Here is a 19,190-nt window from a genome sequence, read left to right as displayed (position 1 = left end):
GCGCAGGACACATGCATAAGGTCACACGAGCTCAATAAGCTGCACAATCTTAATGCTTTACGAGGCTTTAAATACTTCAACCAGTTTGAATACAGGTGTGTTTACCCAGAATCTTCTCTCTTGTCAAATATTTTCTTCTCCAGAAGTGGGAACCCTGAAAGTTTTTCCTCTTTGTTGCTCCAGAGCCGCTGAGGTCAATGGTAACCCCTCTACTGTTGAGCTCCAGTTCAGATCAGGAAACTCGACCTAGGTTCGGGATTGAAGCCCAAGAATTTCCTGATCTGCAATGCTCAGCTCCTCACTGGATAAAGTTGCTGAGTCGCTGCTGGAAAGATCAGTTTATTTCTGATTTAATTTTGATGAGTCACATTGAACGGCACCAAACATCAGAGGCACCTGCCAGCTCACCACCACCATACAAGATCTTGGCATTATTGGTAAAAAGGTAGCCACAGTACTCAGGAATCAGACCTGTGTTGCTCAAATATTTAAGTGTAGGTCCCAAAGGATTTTGATTTAGATTACACGATAAAATATGGGAGCCACTGATACAGTGATACTTGTATCAGCTTGCATCAGACTAATGGGACATCCTCCTGACGTGAAAGGCGCTATACAAATGTAATTTGTTGTTGTTGCTGTTTCTCCAAGTGACCAGATAATGATGTTTGCACCAAGCACTGCCAGGCACTGCTCCATGGAAATGTCAGTCTGTAACCACAGCCTAGTTACATGGAGCAAAACCCACTTCTATTCAACATACAACATGGATCCAAGTGGACGCAGTGCACTGCCACCCACTGAGTGACAAGCACTCGGATTCAATTATATCACAATGTATTACAACAGGAAGCAGCTGCTACTCTCTTTCGTTCTTAGCCTCACTCCAGAGACACAAGACCTCGCAACAGGTTCTCATTAAATTGTGATCATCTTATTGGTTTTTTTGTCCAATTCATTCCGTAAGAGGGATTTCATTACTGTTCCTGTAAGAGCTGCTCACTGCCAACTGATCTATTCACCACTAAAGTGTGGCCTGTGATGGAGTGTGGAGTTAATCTGCTGCACTGCCTTCTCTAATGGAAGGGGGAGCGTTGGATTCACTGAAGACCAATGGTGGTGATTATGTGGAATCAACATCCCAGAGAGAGAGGCAGTGGAGACAGATAGTTTGGCAGTTTCCAGAGTGGTTTAGATTAGTTGGGACTTGGGGCTATGAAAGGTAGAGAGCAACAGTGCAGTATTTAGAAACTGGGCCAGGTAGATGGACACAGAAGTGATTTTCAAAAAAGGCACGTTCCTGTGGATTTATATTAATAATATTAATTAGGGAATAATAATTAGCTTAGCTCACATCTCCCAGTCTATTGGTCCGTTAACTACAGCCATGCCCTTACATTAATAAAGTGTCAGATGTCAGACCAGTTGAGTTTTTGTACAATGTGTTCACAGTGACTGTAAACACTGTCAGTGTGTTCACAGTGACTGCTTACTTTGTCACTCTCATTGTGTTCACAGTGACTGCTCGCTATATTAGTGTTCACAGTGAATGCTCACTATATCAGTGTGTTCACAGTGAATGCTCACTATATCACAGTGAATGCTCACTATATCACAGTGTGTTCACAGCGACTGCTCACTATGTCATACTCGGTGTGCTTACTGTGACTGCTCAGGTGCCCTGCTCTGAAGTAAGCAATTGTTGCGGAGTGTCTAACAGAGGTGGGGGCTGGGGCTCTGACTTGTACCTGAACAGGGCTGTGAAGAGGTTTCACCACCTTTGGCCTCTAGAGATGTCTCTGGCCATTGGGGAAAATACTGACCAGGGTTACTGTGGCTTGTAAGTTGTTTTATCAATAATCTGGTGCTACAATATAAATAGATGGTTTGTGAAGCAGTGGGAATGGGAGCTGTAGTGTTAGTGAGGGGGGTGGGATGAGCTAACGTCTGTCTCTGCGGCAGTGAAATGCGGCAAAGTCAAACCCCAGAGCCCGGCTTTTGACAAGTTCCTTGGATTGGTTTGCCTGCTGGCAAGTGTATGGTGCGGTGGGCTGCAGAATGCTCCCTGTCCCCCTTCCCCCCCCTCCCACGCATTTCTGTGTAGAGATCTCCACCGTCATCCAAGCCGCTACATAACTGAGCAGGTGAAGCCACAGCAGTCCTTCAGCAGAGTCAGCCCAGTCTTAGCCATGAAGGGGGCGGATGTCTGGTGCCCTCGCCCTGCCCGCTTCGTCTCCTTCACAGCATCTGTGGGACCGACCACAGCAGCAAGTGACAGAACGTTAGCAGGTGAATAGACACAAAATTTCCCCAGTGACTAGGGCAAACCATGATAAAAACTAGCCTGGCACAAAACTCTTAATAATATAATAATATTCCTTGCTTTTATCGGATCTTCGAGATGTTTCAAAACGTTTCGCAGGATATAGTGTAAAGTGTAGTGACTGTGTGTTTTTGTGGCAAAATGCGGCAGCCAATTCCACACAGCAGTGTTCTACAAACAGCTGAGTGACCACATTATTATCCCCGCAAAGAGATCCGCCAATTGACTAACAAGTGGGCTCCTACTCACTGCTAACAAGATATTGCAGGGTCGGTATGTGTCAGTGTGAGGATATATTTGATATAACACCTTATCACATTGTTGAGTCATCTCAAAGTACTTTATCTCCTATCCGTTATTCTGCCTCTGTCGTTCCGGGTGTTTGATGGGATTTGACCTTAATCCAATCCATAAACACTTCTCCCAGTCGCTGGTGGTGACCATGTAACTCTTTTGTCAAACTGGGACAAAGCTGGGAAACAGCTGCAGGGAAAGCGCTTGATACAAATGATCTCACCGGCCAAAACTTACTTGTTCTTTTGTAGTTGCCGCTGGATAATTTAGTCTGCAGAAAATCAGCCATTTCCTTGTCTTCCTCTCGCTCTCTGTGAGAAGACAACAATGACAACAAATTACATTTGTGTAGCTCCTTTCGGGGCAGGACGACGTGCTGGATAGTCAGGGATTTAGACCCAAGCACGGGTTTATGATCGGTGGGTTGTAGGGCAGGGAGGGTAGGGGTAGGAAGGTGGTCAAAGGCACAGTCGATGAGCAGCCCGTGCACCTGACAATGCCCAACCCTCACATTTATGCCTGCATCTCTTCGATTTCCAAAGCTCATTTTAGCATCTATGCGTACCTCAGTCGTTCAAATTCAACGTCGTCCACCAAGAAGTCTCTCGTCTCCACGAGTTTATGAATCTGTTGCAATAATTCTTCTTCCTTCTGTTTATCCTCATTCGATTTGTCCTTATCTGCATTTTTGTCAATCAGAGTAGGAGTTAAACAAACTCGCACTGTACAATCCGGTTTCTAGTCACAGCCACGAGTGCGAGGAGCCACAGCACAGCTCAGACCCGGAGAGAGACATCGTCAGTGACAGGGCCATGTGAGCAGTATGCAGAAAATTTAAGATACAGAATAAATATTAATAATCCTGGCATTTCATATAACGCCTTATCACATTGTCGAGATGTCTAAAAGCGCTTCACAGGATATTCTTTAAAGTGGTGTGACTGCATATTTTATGGGCAACACAGCCTGTTCTAGTCAGTGCTATAGTTAGTGTCAGGCTTAGTGCTTTCAACAAACTCTCAACGATGGCTGAACCTTTACTGGGCAATAGACAATCAACAACAACAACTTGCATTTATATAGCGGCCTTCACGCAGGGTAGCGTCCCAGAACGCTTCATGTACAATCACCGGGCGAACGGCACTCACCTGGGATGGAGACCAGCTTCTGTAACTCTTTCTTGAGCCGCGTTATTTCTTTGCAGAGTTGTATGTCATCCATCCTGAGAGAAGTGGCAACACGAAACAGCAACGGGTCATTAACGTTAACAATCCTTTCCGAGTGCGTTTCAAAAGAATCCAACAGCTTAGCGAGTTCATGCTTACTGTCCTGAAAAGTGAATTGTATTTTGCTGAGGTAAACTATAAGAGGCCATTCGCAACAATTGTGTGGGGCGCCACGATGTGTGTCTATATCAGCGTGGCTTTGTATGAAATAAAAAAACACACTAGTTACTGTCTTTGCACTGTCTGACTAAAATTTGGATAAGTTTTGATTGCACAGCAACAGGGCTGCCAATAGACAGGCCGGCCTTATGACAGTACGATACAATACATTGGGAACATTAACTTATTATTAGCTCCCCCGCCCCCCACTACATGCAATGAGCGAAAGATAACTACTTTCAATATCAGAAATCACATAATAAAATAAACAACAACAAAATTACATTTGTAGAGCGCCTTCCAAGATGCTGGACAGTCAGTGTTTGATTTGAAAATATATATTTAATATAATGGAAAGAATGACTAGATACTTCCTAGATAGTCACCTTTTCTGAAATCCTTTTCGTTTACAGATTGATGGTTACAAGTAGCACTGCCCCTGTCCTGTACACATCAGCACTAATGGGACAATTCCTCTGTGTTTCCAGGTGTCACTGTCAAAGGAAGCCTGAGCTACTAAACGATCACCTCTCCTTACCTTTCAATTCCCTTGTTCCCCTGAAAACCATCTCCAAGGCCCACAAAATATATTCAGTCAATTCACTTTACAGAATATTCTGGGAAGCGCTTTGAGACATCTCAAAGACGTGATAAGGCTCTGCATCAAATGCAAGGATTATTATTATTATCATCATTATTATAAGCCTACCTGCTCCCCCTGGTACAACAGTCACCTCCGCACCCTCAAATCCCAAACCCGGTTTGTCGAGCCTTTTTTTTTTTGAATTGTGTTACGGTTACCTCCGCCCACCCTATCTTCCTGGCTCAGGATCGGACTCTGCCACTGTGCAGCGATCCAGAACCCTACCCCACGTAAAGGGTGCTATGTAAGTCCAAGTTGTATTTGTTGTTGTTCATGCCACAACCCAGTGCTGTTTCTTGAGGCTGAGGGATGAGCCGATTGCACAGGACACTCACTCATTCATCGCAACTTCAGAGACATGAGGACATTTCCACAAGTGGTTTCAGCGGTTTTACAGTATCCCATTCCCTGACCTGTTCTGTGTACATCATTTCTACCTGAGTTTCAGAGCATGACACAGTGCCTCTGAGAAACACAGGGAGAGAGCGCGGCTGACAAGAGAATCTTAGTCAGTCACTGTTATAAATTATTCAGTTTCACTCCTGTAGTTTGTCAGCTGATCCCTTTACTTAGACTTGTAGTGATTGCCAGGTCACCCCTACATTCCTCCCTCTCCATCTTGTTCAACATATAGACAATTTTCTAAGTAATTGAATCTGCTCTCATCCTCAAATAATTGACAATCAGAGGGATTAGCCTGGTTCAGATGGTACCACTCTGGCCCCAGGGTCAAGATGTTGAAATGAAATCAAAATGTTCACAGTCGAGGCAGTGCTTCAGTGAAGCTGTGTTTAAATGCTCTGGGACAGTACCCCATGTGAAGGGCGCTGTTGTTGTTGCTGGAGGAAGTGCCATTCTTCCAACCAGATATTAATTTGAGTTCCTAGATCTCGTGTCTTGTCCAACTAAACTGATCATTCACCTCATGGTTCTTGCGATATATAATTGTTTATAAATACAGTCTATAATTGTCCATAAATACACTTGACAGTTATCACTTGTGAACCACTTTGAGATATTTAGACATTATTAGCAATACAGCAAAAGGCAAGGAATATTCATTTACAATGCAAGAAAATTGTGTTATGTTTTGGTAAAACGTAACCTTGTCAGCTGATGCTGTTCCGAAGCTAGCTCAATGTTCCAATCCTATTAAACATGTTGTTCCCCTAAGAAATGCCAAGACACAACAACAGCACAGCGATACGTGGATCAGAAATCTCACAAAAATCTCACGAATCGGAATGTTGGCCCATCACAAAACAAATGGACTTGGGAGCATGTTCAAGGATGTCATGAAATACAAAAGTCAAGTACAGTGAAGTGCAATCCACAATGGGATTAGAGAATGTCATCAGCGGTCGGGCCTTCAGCCTCACTGCCCCATCCTTTGGAACTCCATCCCACAGTCCCTTTGCTCATTCCCTCCCTTGCCTCCTTCAAGGACGTCTCAAGACCCTCCTCTTTAACCACGCCTTCGGCCACCCTGCTACCTCCACCTTCCCTGCCCTCTACCCTCCCTGATACCAACGCCCTGCTCAGGTCCAAAACTCTGACTCTCCAGTGCCTTGGGACCTCTTCCTGATGTGAAAGGCGCTAAACAAATTTAATTTGTTATTGTTTATTAATGTGTTTATCTGGCTGTGTTGGGTGCACTCTCACCTATGAGAGTCCTATAGCTCAGTGGTTTACTCCTCTATTTATCTAGAGAAGTAAACCACTGGTAGGAACCCGGTTGTTAGTCGATTGGCAGATTGCTTTTCTGGAGATAACAATCGTTAAAGAAAAACACAATAATTTGGTAACTCAAACTACGACTGTTTGTGGGACGCTGCTGTGCGCAATTGGCTGCCGCGTTTCACCCACGAAGAGTCAATTCACTTTACAGTCTATTCTGTGAAGTGTTTTGAGATGTTTAGAAGAGACGAAAAGTGCTATATCAAATGCAAAGGTTATTATATTATTTAAGATTGTGGCTTCAAGTCCCATGTCAAGACTTTGAACTACAGCCAAATTGCCACTCAGTTCATATGCATTTGCTTATAAAAACACTAATATGCCAATCATTACTTTCAGATGTTGAACAATTATAAGCGTTACGCTACAGAAAAGCATTTTTTGCCTTTCTCTTTATATGCATCACAGAAATGATCGAAAGAATTCCGTAGAAAATATCTCTCAAGTTTAGGAAATGTTTTCGAAAAAGAAATCACATTTTGGCAACCCTGGAAGAGTCTGAGAAGATGGAAGCAAAGATGACGCTGCTGGCAATCTGACGCAGACACTGTACAGGAAGGTTAAAGCACTGACGGCCCCAGATTCAGCTGCTGGTGGTAAACCAGTCATACATTGACCTTTTCATCTCTTACATCGCACAAATCCCCTAGCTGTAGCTTTATAGCCTGTGAGTGAATGTACAAGGTCCCACAGAAATGGACGCCATCAGAGAATGGAAAGAAATTCTGTCCCCTTAAGTGACTTCTGACAGGGTGGTAGCTGAGCAGATTCCCCAGTGTGGGGAGTCAGTTGGTACTCAGCTGCAACAGAAATGTGGATCGAGGGAGGAACACATTACGTGGATGCAGATGATAAACTGCCGGGCATGAAATTCATAACTTCATCTAAATCCCTCCTTGCTGCTGTCTTGCAATGCAGCTTCTTTTGTCCCATTTCTTTATTTTATGTTCCTGGCAACGACAAGAATTGATAGGATGCTGGCAGATGCACATGCTCTGTACAATATGTACAGCATTTCAAAGTAGATAAATCTCTTTTGATCTACTCGGCAGTGCTCAGAGAGGCAGAGAGATTCTCTGTGTGTGAAGAAGCTATTACATTCACCAATAACACAGGAGTCCTGGTGCTCACTGGTTAAAGCAGTCGCCTGACAAGTCAGAGGTCTTGGGTTTGATTCCCAGGCAGGGTGAAACATTGGGCAAGTTTTGTTACTCCACATGCCTCTGTTTACCGAGCAGTAAGCAGAAATCCGGTTGTTAGTTGATCGGCGGATCGCTTTTCCAGGGAAAATAATCCTTTCCAAAAAAAAATAATTTGGTCACTCAGTTAACGACTGTTTGTGGGACACTGCTGTGTGCAATTGGATGCAACTTTTCACCCACAAAATATACAGTCAATACACTTTACAATACATCCTGAAATGTCTTGAAGACGTGATAAGGTGTTATATCACATGCAATGATTATTATTATCCTAACACAGACTCTCTCTTTTTCTCTATCCATTTTCTTCAATGCTTGCCTCAGTTCCCATGTTCACAATCTTATTCATTTCATAACTGTTGGTAGAAAATTGCTGTGGGAAACATTAGCTGCTGCATTTTTCTAGAATCATACAGCACAGAAGGAGGCCATTCGGTCGATCGTGTCTATGCCGGCTCTTTGAAAAGAGCTATCCAATGCAGTCCCACTCCCCCGCTCTCTCCCCATAGCCCTGCAAACTTGTCCTGCCCAAATAATTATCTACTTCTCTCTTAAAAGCTGCTATCGAATCAGCTTCCGCCACCCTTTCAGGCAATGCATTCCAGATTCCAACAACTCGCTGCATGAAAAAATTTCTCCTCACCTCTCCTCTGTTTCTTTTAACAACTATTTTAAAATCGGTGTCCTCGGGTTACAGACCCACCCACCAGTGGGAATAGTTTCTCCTTGTTCACCCTATCGAATCCGCTCATCTTGAAAACTTCTATTAAGTCTCCTCTTAACCTTGTCTGCTCCAAGGAGAATAACCCTCGCTTCTCTCGCCTCTCCTGATCACTGAAGTCCCTCATTCCTGGTACCATTCTGGTAAATCTCCTTTGCACCCTATCCAATGCCCTGACATCCTTCCTAATGTGCGGTGCCCAGAACCGAACACAGTCTCTCGCTGAGGCCTAACCAGTGTTTTATAAAGGTTCATCATAACTTCCTGACTTTTGTATTCTATGCCCCTGTTTATAAAGCCCAGATTTCCCGTATGCCTTTTTAACAGCTTTATCCACCTGTGCTGCCACCTTCAAAGATTTACTTATATGAACCCCAGGTCTCTCTGTTCCTTCACCCCCTTTAACATTCTCCCATCAGCTTATATTGCCTCTCCTCATTCTTCTTTCCAAAATGCATCACTTTGGATTTCTTCACATTAAACTTCATCTGCCACCTGTCTGCCCATTTTACCAGTCTGTCTATGTCCTCTTGCAGTCTGCTACTATCCTCCTCACTTTATACGTTTCCTAGCTTAGTATCATCTGCAAACTTGGAAATTGTACTCCCTATTATCCAAGTCCAGGTTATTTATATAGATTAAAAACAGCAGTGGTCCCAACACTGATTCCTGGGGGACACCACCTCACATTTCCCTCCAGTCAGAAAAACAACCGTTCACCACTCGTCTCTGCTTTCTGTCTCCAGCCACTTCTGTCTCCATGTTTCCACTGTCCCTTTACTACCATGGGCTTTTATTTTGTTTACAAGTCTTATGTGGCACTTTATCAAACACCTTTTGAAAATTCATATAAACTACATCAACTGCTCTACCTTCTCCACACTCTCCATTACTTAATTAAGAAACTATCAGGTTTGTTAGACATGATTTGCCTTTAACAAATCTGTGTTGGCTGTCCTTATTAACCCATATTTTTCAAAGGGAAAATTAATTTTGTCCCGGATTATAGTCTCTAGAAGTTTCCCCGCTACTGACGTTAGGATGACTGGCCTGTAGTTCCCAGGTTTATCCTCCTGCCATTTTTGTACAGGGGAGTAACATTTGCAACCCTCCAGTCCTCTGGCACCACCCTGGTGTCCAAGGAGGATTGAAAAATTGTGGCCGGAGCCTCCGTTATTTCCACCCTTACTTCCCTCAGTAACCAAGGACGCATCCCACCTGGACCGGGTGACTTATCTACCTTGAGCACCGACAACTTTTTTAGTACCGCCTCTCGGTTTATTCTTATCTTATCCAATTGTTCTATCCTCTCCTCCGATACTGTGACATTGGCTGCATTGACTAACCTTTTATTTTTTATATGCTTACAAAATACCTTAGGGTTCCCTTTTATGTTACCTGCTAATCTTTTCTCCTACTATCTATTTGACTCTATTATTTCCTTTTTCAGTTCTCCTCTGTACTTTCTATATTCTTTTTGAATATCTTCTGTATTTTATTTTGCACCTGACATTTATCATAAGCCTCCTTTTACTGTTTTATTTTAATCCCAATTTCCTTATTCATCCAGGAAGGTTTGGATGCCCTACGTTTCCCCTTTGTAGGAATGTATTTGTTCTGTCCCCAAACTATCTCCTCTTTTTTACCTGCCAATCTTTCTTTTCAGTCCAGCTTGGCTAGGTCCCTTTTTAATTCACTAAAATTAGCCCTCTTCCAGTTGAGTATCTTCACCTTTGGTTGTTGCTTGTCCCTTTCCATAAGTACTCTAAACCTATTGATGTTGTGATCACTGTTGTCCAGACGCTCTCCCACTGAAAGCTGCTCCACTTGCCCCACTTCATTCCCCAGAACTCTGCAGGGGTGTCATCACCCTGAGCAGTGCAGAGAACTGGTTTGTGAGTGCCACACTCTCAGGAGATTTCTGCACTGCACTGCCCGACCCCTCTTCCTAACATGCCGGGTAGTCACCCACTCATTCTCCTTCTGAACCCTCAGTGACTGTGGGGTGACCACCTCCTGAAACATTCGATTCATGAATTCTTCAACAACAACAATAACATTTCATTTATAGAGCGCCTTTCATGTCGGGAGGACATCCCAAAGCACTTCAGCCTCCCATATGCTATGTAATGAGTGACACCAGCCTCTCCTCAAGGTCAGAAACTCTGAGCTCAAGCTCGAGCGGCCAGAGGCACTGCCTACACACGTGTCTGTCCAGGGCAAACAAAGCATCCCACATGGTACACATTGTGCATGCAACCAGTCTCAGCTACTCTGCCATATTCCCAGTCATGTTTTATATTATTAGAATATAACTTATATATTTTATAACTATGCACCTCTTTCCCACTCTGCAACAAATTCCCACTCTCACCAAATTCCTTAACAGAATTCTGACACTGTTCCACCTCAATCAGTTCCCTCCTCACACTGCTGCTCAACTGAGGCTCTCGCAAGTCTTCTCCTTTATATAGGACTCAAACAAAAGCACCCAGTTTCAACTGTTCAGCAGATATTTTCTAATTCCCAACACCTGGCCTATGATTAACTACTGATTGACTTGTTTGCCTGCTTACATATAAGGTTGCCTCTACCTCAAGATTGATCTCCCACTCTTCTGCTGAATGAAAGACTTCCCTCTTGCCGAGGAATTCTCACTTTCATCAAATTCCTCAACAGAATTCTTACTCCGTTCCACCTCACTCAGTTCCCTCCTCACGTTGCTGGGCTCTCTGCTCTCTGCTCAAGAGTATATTTGCTCTACAAATCTCAGTCAATAGAATTAACAATTATCTGTTTCGAGCTTTGAGATACCTCCAAGTGATAGCTCTGTATTAAACGCAAAGATAATCGATGCAGTGTTAAATGCTTTGTTAGCTGTCTGTCTGACACATGTGAAAATCCATTCAAACTAGACAAAGTATGGAACGTAATCAGATTTGTGGTAAGAACCTATGTTTTAAAAGAATGTCTCAAAGAATTTTGTGTATAACAATAAAAATAATTGTTGTATTTGACATAGTGCCTTATCATATTGTTGCGATGTCTCAAATCTCTGTGTGTTTTGTAGGTGAAAAAAGCCAATTTCTGTAAGGCAATGACCCACAAATAGCCATGCAATGAGTGACCAATTTTATTTTGGAGGGTATTTTGAGAATATCCTATTTGAAAGCAGGAAGAGGTAGTGAGGCAAAATGGTTTAAGAAGTGTGTTGTTGAGGACAGGAGTGCAGCTGCCTGAAGGCTTCAACTGCCAATGGTGAAGGACAGAAGTGGGGAGCGAATAAATAGATCAGAAAATCGGAAGAATGGAGGGTATAATAATAATCCTTGCATTTGATATAGCGCTTTTCACGTCAGGAGGACGTCCCAAAGCGCTTCACAGAACACACTGTAAAGTGAATTGACTGTATATTTGTGGGAGAACGCGGCAGCCAATTGCGCACAGCAATGTCCCACAAACAGTCGTAGATTGAAAATGACCAATTTATTATTGTTTTGTTTTGGAGGGATTATTATTAGGCTCTGTGTGGAGTAAGGAAACTTGCCCAAGGTTTCGCCCTCTGCCTGGAATTGAACTCAGGTCTCTCGCTTGCAAAGCGAGTGCTCTAACCACTGAGCTACAGGACTCCACAGTTACATATGGAAGACATGGATAGGATAGAATATGCCTTATCAGTGCAGTGAAAAAGCCCACTTGTGGCATTGTGAAGGGTTTACAAGATAATTCTAAGTCAATGAGGAGAATAGAAATGGCAGTGTTTACAGCTGGAGCTCAATATTGCAGAAGTCACTTGATTGCCATTTCCGATTGCATTTCCCAAAAGGATTAGTTCAGTAGCTATTCTGTGGGGAGAACTGACCATTTATATAACTGAGTCAATTACAAGCCATTTTGCTAATTAACAGCTAGCATTAAATCTAAGCACCTAAGCCCACTCACTACAGCTGTTTTCACAGCACCTCGAATAGCAATTAATTCCTTTCCTGGGCACACTCTGCCCTGCAGACAGTAAATTGCTTCAAAGCATGTGCACCAGCATGCTAGAGCTGTATTGAGTAACATTCTATGTGACAACCAAAGATAAAGTTGCGGAAAATCAGAAAGCTGGATCAGGTGGATAAATAATGGACCATCCTTTAGAGAAAGCTGTGATTGCAAAGTACAGGGTGACCAGATATAACGCAATAGTTTGGGTCTATAACCTCAGACCCTGCTTTATAATGAGACATGCTAAAAAATGGCCATCTTCTGAATCATCAGGTCGCCACTGATATCACTTTCTACATGGTGTGAACATGCTGAATACAGGAAGTGACAGAAAGCTTTTCTGGGGGTAATAAATCCTTCAAAACAATGTCATTGAGACTTCTCAAAGCTCTTTGCAGAAACACATTGTATAGTGAAACATCACATGGCTGCACTTGGCAAACTGAGAGACTCGCCAAATGAATTTAAACGCCTGGTGGCGACTCTCAATATTTTCTCTTTTGCTTGGAAACCGACTCTTAAATTGTACATTCGTTCCTAACACTAACAAGCAGGCTGATACAATCTTCACAATACGGGAAAGGCAACTTATAAAGCGTGATGGTTACTTCGGGAGTTTGGTCGCTGAGACTGAAGGACAAATCTCGGATTCACTTCTGTGACTGCAATTACTGCTCCAGTGCGTGAAGGGCACACCCACTCGCTGGCATTGTACAGCTGCCCATCCTGACCTTGCTTCAGGCAGAACAATGATCGAATGCCAACACAGCAGAAAGGAAAGGCCTTGGCATGCGAGGAGGCTGTGTGTCTTTGTTCAAATCCAAAGCTGCAATTAAACCCATCTTTTAGCAATTCTCCTTAAATTGATTGGCCACCAAGCTTAGTCAATCCACTGTGAGAACTTTCACTGGGAGGATGATTCAATGATCAATATCACGCTCACAGATTATTTAAAACATTACAGTAGGTTTATAAACTGGGGAAATTAAATTGCCATTAATTTGCCAATATCCCCAGATTTGCTTAAAACGAAATGTTGAACTATTATATGAGAACTCGCAAATTATATTTTGCATTTCAAATCTCTTAATTTTTTCTAAGAAAACAGTGTTGTTCCTCACCTATCACTGCGCACTGTTCTCTGACCAAAGGCAGATGGGCTCTCACACTAGCTGTTCAGAATGGATACGAATGATGGAAGTTACATAAGATCGTTGGTACATAAGAGGAATCTGACTCCATTCAGCACGTCCCTGGGAGGCACAACAAAGCTGAGAAACCCCACCGCAGGAGTCCACACCTTCCACTCATTCAGTGGTCCCTGGAGCACAGCAATGTTTCCCACTTGGGGTCACCCCAGTTTAGAATGTTACAGAGTGAATCTCTGATACTCACATGTATCGCAGTTCAGACTCTCTTCGAACAAGAATCTCTCTGATCCTCTCAATTTTGAAGAGTTCATCTTCTATATCATCCACTGTTATGGTGGAGTCTGCCATTGAAATAACATCCGAGTCTGTCAGGGAAATGAAGAGATTAAATAGTGGCAATTCTACATACTTATCAGCCATTTCTATTCTAGACCAGTGATGGTCAACATGTGGCCCGCGGGCCGGAAATGGCCAAATGGGCCATCAAGAAGCGGCCCCAAACATCCACATGATTGAATATTTCTTGATTGAATATTTCTTGATTTATGGCATGAATCAAGAAATATTCAATCAAGAAAAATGATTTTACTGGCCGACCGTAAAGGTTGGCCACCACTGTTCCAGAAAAGTCAAAGCAGCACCTTTTCAATTCAGATAATCCTTTGGGGTCAGTTTAGAGTAAAACAAATAATAATTTGTTAACTCAATCCACCCTGCTGTGCACAATTGGTTGCTGCGTTTCACCCACAAAATATAGTCAATTCATTTTACAGTATATTCTGTGAAGCACTTTGAGATAACTCAACTATCAAATGCAAGGTTTATTATTTTTATTATTATTATTATTATAGAGTCAGCTCAATCCCAGAGAGACCTTGTTTGGCTTCTCCCAAGGAGGATTGTCACTGGTTGGTCACAATAGGCATCAGAGAAGCACAGAGTGAGCCCTCCCTGGGTGGACAGCAGGAACCCAGAACTTCTCGCAATTCATTTAGCGGGCAACACAACTCAGCATGAAATGTGTGAGAGCATTGCTGCCATCCTCCTGCCCACACACAGCACACGCACACCCAGCAATGCACTAGTTGGAAGTGGCGAGTTTCAGCTGCAACTGCAGGTTGCCTCTCTGCATATCAATCACTGTGGATACCATACAAGCCTGGACCCACTCCACACAGCTATACCAACAACAGCGCCCTCTCAGAGCGCGTCACAGTAACGGATGCCAGGGCCGAGCCAGGGGGAGGGGGAGGAAAGTGACCAAAGGCGCGGTCGAAAAGAAAGGAAGAGAGGGGGCGAGGCAAAGGGAGTGAGGAAGAGAGTTCCAGAGCCTCGGGGCATAATGGCTAAAGGCACGGCTGCCGAGGGTGGAGCGGAGGACTCGGGGACAAGGAGGAGGCCCGACCCGGAGGAACGAAGGCAACGGGCACTGTTTTGAGGAGAGAGGAGGTCAGAGAGGTCGGGGGGTGCAGAGGAGTGGAGGGATTTGAAGACAAGGTTGAGGATCTTGAAATCAATCCTCTCTGGGACAGACGGCCAGTGCAGTCTGGCAAGGACTGAGGTGATCGGGGAGCGGAGTGCTTTCCTCACACATTCACAACCCTTCTGCATCTGAGCACCTATCAGCAAATATAATCTCAGCCTGGCTTCAACTTCGTGTCACATTTGCCCAATATACTGTAACCTTGCATTCTGAGGTGCTCAGTAACAGTGCTATGCATTTAGTGGAAAGAGCTCCCTGCTCAGACATCAATAATCTAGTCACACAGTGCTACACAGCTGCATGTACAGGATGTGCGTCGTTACCCTATCTCATGAAATACACATCAGTAACTTATTACTCCTACCACCAATTGGTTCCTTCCATTACAATTATTAACCTAACAGTAAATAAAGTGAGCGCTGTCTGTTGGGATCACATTCTTGGTGGAAATGGAAAATACAGTCAGCGAACGCATAAAGCACCCTCACATAGTCCCCCAGTATACACACAGACACAGTTAACCCTGCAAGCCAAAGCCTGAATGGGTAGGATGGTCCCAGCTGGATGAGCAGCGGGAAAGCTTCCCAGACAGCAATATCAATGACAAATTATGCGGTTTTCACTGGTTGGACTCTGGGCAATTACCCCAACGCACACTCTGGGGTCCCCAAGCCTTGGCTCTTGCCAACCTGCGCCTAATACTTTCCAGAATTAGGTAAGCAGAATGCGTCCCTCCAGGGAGAGAGAGTGCGCATTCCATTCTAACAATCTTTCTCTGGAATTTCCATGTGTAGGTGGGATGCATGGAATTCTCAGTTTGGTTTGGACACTCTGAGGCATGGTGATGGGTTTCCACATTGTGTCAGACACCCGGCTTGACCAAGAAAATACACACGGACAGTCCCAGGGTGTACATTGGTTCAAACATTTTGGGCATAAATCCTTTGACTCTCTTTAACTTTTCAACGTCTGCAGATTGTGACAGACGTTGCAAAGTCTGCTGTCTGTTATGGAAGGGATTCCCTCAGGGAATGTTCGAACGGCTTAAGCCATTGGCAGCTAACGCTGTGTGGGCATTACAAGCCGACTTCGTCCTTCGATTTCATCAACAGGGGCTGCAAACGATTTCGCTGTTGGTGCAAAACGTCTGTAGACAGAGCGATCCCTACTCTAACTGCACCTCATACACCACACATCCCTGGTGCCTCTGGATGAATGAATGAGGTTGATGGTTGGCTGTTTAACACTGTACGCACTGTGCCACATTGGCAGCAATTTTGCGCTGTGGGTTCTGGCATTGCCCAGACTCAGATCAGACACAAGACATGAATTAGAGCCGGGGAGGAGGTGGGGGTGGGGGTGAGGGGGAGTGGGGGGGCTTCAATCCTACCTTCCTGAATTGACAGATCAGTGTAGCAATCAACAAACACCCCCCACCCCCACCCACTACTATACTGTCCTCTGTGAATACCTCACTAACATCGTTCCCTACAACCAGATGTACAAAACTGCACCACTGTATCGCTGAGAGACAGTGAGAGAGGGATAGAGAGGAGAGGAGAGAGAAAGGAGAGGAGAGGAGAGAGGAGAGGAGAGAGGAGAGAGAGGAGAGGAGAGAGAGGAGAGGGAGGGGGGAGAGAAAGGAGAGGAGAGAGAGGAGAGAGAAAGGAGAGAGGAGAGAGAGGAGAGGAAAGAGGAGAGAGGAAGAAGAGGAGAGAGAGAGGAAAGGAGAGAGGAGAGAGAGCAGAGGAGAGGAGAGGATATATATCGCCTACAGTTGCCATGTTCGGGACTGAGCATCACTTCTCCTGTCACTGGAGCAGCATTTCAGAGAAACCTTTGAGCACATTTCCCAGAGACATAAAACGAATGCAAAAAAGAAAAGCTCTCAGGGATGGACAGGGCAGGGCTGGGGATGGACAGGGCAGGGCAGAGGATGGACAGGGCAGGGCTGGGGATGGACAGGGCAGGGCTGGGGATGGACAGGGCAGGGCTGGGGATGGACAGGGCAGGGCTGGGGATGGACAGGGCAGGGCAGGGGATGGACAGGGCAGGGCAGGGGATGGACAGGGCAGGGCAGGGGATGGACAGGGCAGGGCAGGGGATGGACAGGGCAGGGCAGGGGATGGACAGGGCAGGGCTGGGGATGGACAGGGCAGGGCTGGGGATGGACAGGGCAGGGCTGGGGATGGACAGGGCAGGGCTGGGGATGGACAGGGCAGGGCTGGGGATGGACAGGGCAGGGCAGGGGATGGACAGGGCAGGGCTGGGGATGGACAGGGCTGGGGATGGAGGTGGGAAGGAAACTTGGCTATTTTAACTTCACCACTGGAGCAAAAGAAGCCCTTATGAGATAGACAGAGACAGAGAGAGAGAGAGAGGGAGAGAGAAAGAGAGACAGAGAGAGGGAGAGAGAGAGAGATGCTCAGCTCAGTGAGTGCATTGCTGTCATACCATCACTAGTTTGGCAACGCATGAGCTTAATACCAAACAAATGCGCAGGGTTTAAAGACCCTACAACATTGCAAATCATTTAAATCAGTTGGTATTATTATTAGTAGTAGTAGTAGTGGTAGTATTATTTTTACCTTTGACGCTCTCTGCATTCCACGTCGTTGATTCCAGAGCCCCGTAATGTTTGGCGGATGGTTTCTCATTCTCCATGATTTCTAAAAGATTCCAGTTAAAAAATATATATAGCAGAGAGAGCACAACACTTTCCACCCCCCCACCCCCCCACCACCACCACCACACAGGTTAATTCTGATCCACCTCCTGATGCAAAGGCTTAGCCCCTTGCAGCCCAGGGTACGTTGCACACAAGTACAGGTTGTAATAACATTGTGGGGGGTGGAGGGGGTACAAATGAAATTAATACGAGAGGGCGAACAGTGCTGTGTTACTCACACGACTCTTCAGGGTGAGATTGATGGGTTTTCACACTGAGCTGCATTGGAGGACGCCTCGTGTATCCTACAGGAACTGCAGTCCATAAAGAGGATTCTGATTATAACGATGATCCTTATACTAATGATAATACACGTATTAATGATCCTGGCATTTGGTATAGCGCCTTATCACGTCTTCGAGACGTCTCAAAGCACTTCGCGGAATAAAGTCTGAAGCGAATTGAACTGTGTATCTTGTGGGCGAAACGCGGCAGCCAATTGCGCACAGCGGCGTCCCCACAAACAGTCGGGGATTGAAGTGACTAAATTATCATTTTTTATTTATTTTATTTTTGAAGGGATCGTTACCCCCGGAAAAGCGATCCGCCAATTGTCTAACAACCGGGTTCCTACTTAGTGCTGGGTAAGCAGAGGCGGGTGGAGTAAGGAAACTTGCCTAGAGTTTCGCCCTGCCCAGCAATCAAATCACATTCCTCTCGATTGCGAGGCGATTGCTCTAACCAATATGCTACAGGGCTCTTTGGTGTCTTGGCAACAAATCCTGCTGTCCGAGAAGGGAAAAGGGCAAGGAAATCAATTTGGGGATTTTTTTTTAAAAATGGGATGCCATTTAGAGCACAGTAAATTTACTGTAAAATCCACTGTCACGTCTGACACGTTTTCATGTGCGTTTAGATTTCATCCTGAGAGACAGCACCTGTTTAGCAAAAAAAAATTGTTTTGCTAAGCAGGTATTATCTCTCAGGATGAAGTGTTAAACAAGGTCCCAGGTGGATGTTAAAGATCCAATGACACTATTTGAAAAGAAACAGGATTTTCTCCTGATGCCTTGGCCAACAATACCCCAAATAGAACTGGTGACTCACTTTACGGCTGATTGTGGGACATTGCTGTGCGCCACTTGCCTACGAGTGCACAGTCACTACACTTTGCAGTATATCCTGTAGGTGAAATGCATTGAGATGTCTTGACACCGTGATAAGCATGTAACTGATCCACATACCTGCATCAGCCATAAGTTGTACCTATAGGCAGCAGCTCATAGGTTTCCAGACATGAGACTCAGTCTCAGAGCCTGGACATAAGCTTTGAAATTCAGATTTGAACTTTTTTTTATATACGCTAAAATTAAGAAGCATGTAGGTGTTAATTATGCTCCATTTGCTCCTCACTCACCTACGTATTCATTAAACTGTGACTTACTTGGGTGAAAGGGGCCGGGTTTCAATAATGACTGAACATTTCTCGACATAATTAGAATCCTTGTGTTTGATGTGCAGTAATTGGTTGACGTCCTATTTTCTTTTTATGTTTCCGTTGCTCCTACACCATACACCACTGACATACACACA

General features: G+C 44.6%; 1 protein-coding gene across 2 annotated transcripts; it reads right to left on the bottom strand.

The window, feature by feature from the left end:
• Window positions 1–605: 605 nt before the first annotated feature.
• On the bottom strand, window positions 606–17,852 carry pik3r6a (phosphoinositide-3-kinase, regulatory subunit 6a). Of its 2 annotated transcripts, XM_007888460.2 has the most exons (7): window positions 17,837–17,852; window positions 17,518–17,598; window positions 13,691–13,811; window positions 3,766–3,839; window positions 3,183–3,297; window positions 2,855–2,928; window positions 606–2,247 (listed from the first exon to the last, which is right to left on the bottom strand). In XM_007888460.2, the coding sequence occupies exons 2-7, from the start codon at window positions 17,591–17,593 to the stop codon at window positions 2,129–2,131; spliced, it is 579 nt and encodes a 192-aa protein (XP_007886651.1). In that variant the 5' UTR covers window positions 17,594–17,598; window positions 17,837–17,852; the 3' UTR covers window positions 606–2,128. The 2 variants fall into 2 exon arrangements, with proteins under 2 accessions (XP_007886651.1, XP_007886650.1); XM_007888459.2 differs by lacking the exon at window positions 17,837–17,852 and having other exon boundaries at window positions 17,518–17,659.
• Window positions 17,853–19,190: the final 1,338 nt, after the last annotated feature.

This window comes from Callorhinchus milii, unplaced genomic scaffold (assembly GCF_018977255.1).
Source record: "Callorhinchus milii isolate IMCB2004 unplaced genomic scaffold, IMCB_Cmil_1.0 Scaffold20, whole genome shotgun sequence".
Classification (NCBI taxonomy): domain Eukaryota; kingdom Metazoa; phylum Chordata; class Chondrichthyes; order Chimaeriformes; family Callorhinchidae; genus Callorhinchus; species Callorhinchus milii.
Note: the sequence above shows the minus strand (reverse complement) of the source record. Positions and strands in the feature narration are given on the sequence as shown.

Excerpts from the sequence above, each read along its gene's own strand:
- pik3r6a (XM_007888460.2), bottom strand. The coding sequence starts at position 17,593 with ATGGAGAATGAGAAACCATCCGCCAAACATTACGGGGCTCTGGAATCA. Across the intron at positions 13,812-17,517 it reads GAATGCAGAGAGCGTCAAAG|ACTCGGATGTTATTTCAATG; the intron begins GTAAAAATAATA and ends TTTCCCTGACAG. Across the intron at positions 3,298-3,765 it reads GAAGCTGGTCTCCATCCCAG|ATAAGGACAAATCGAATGAG; the intron begins GTGAGTGCCGTT and ends ACAAAAATGCAG.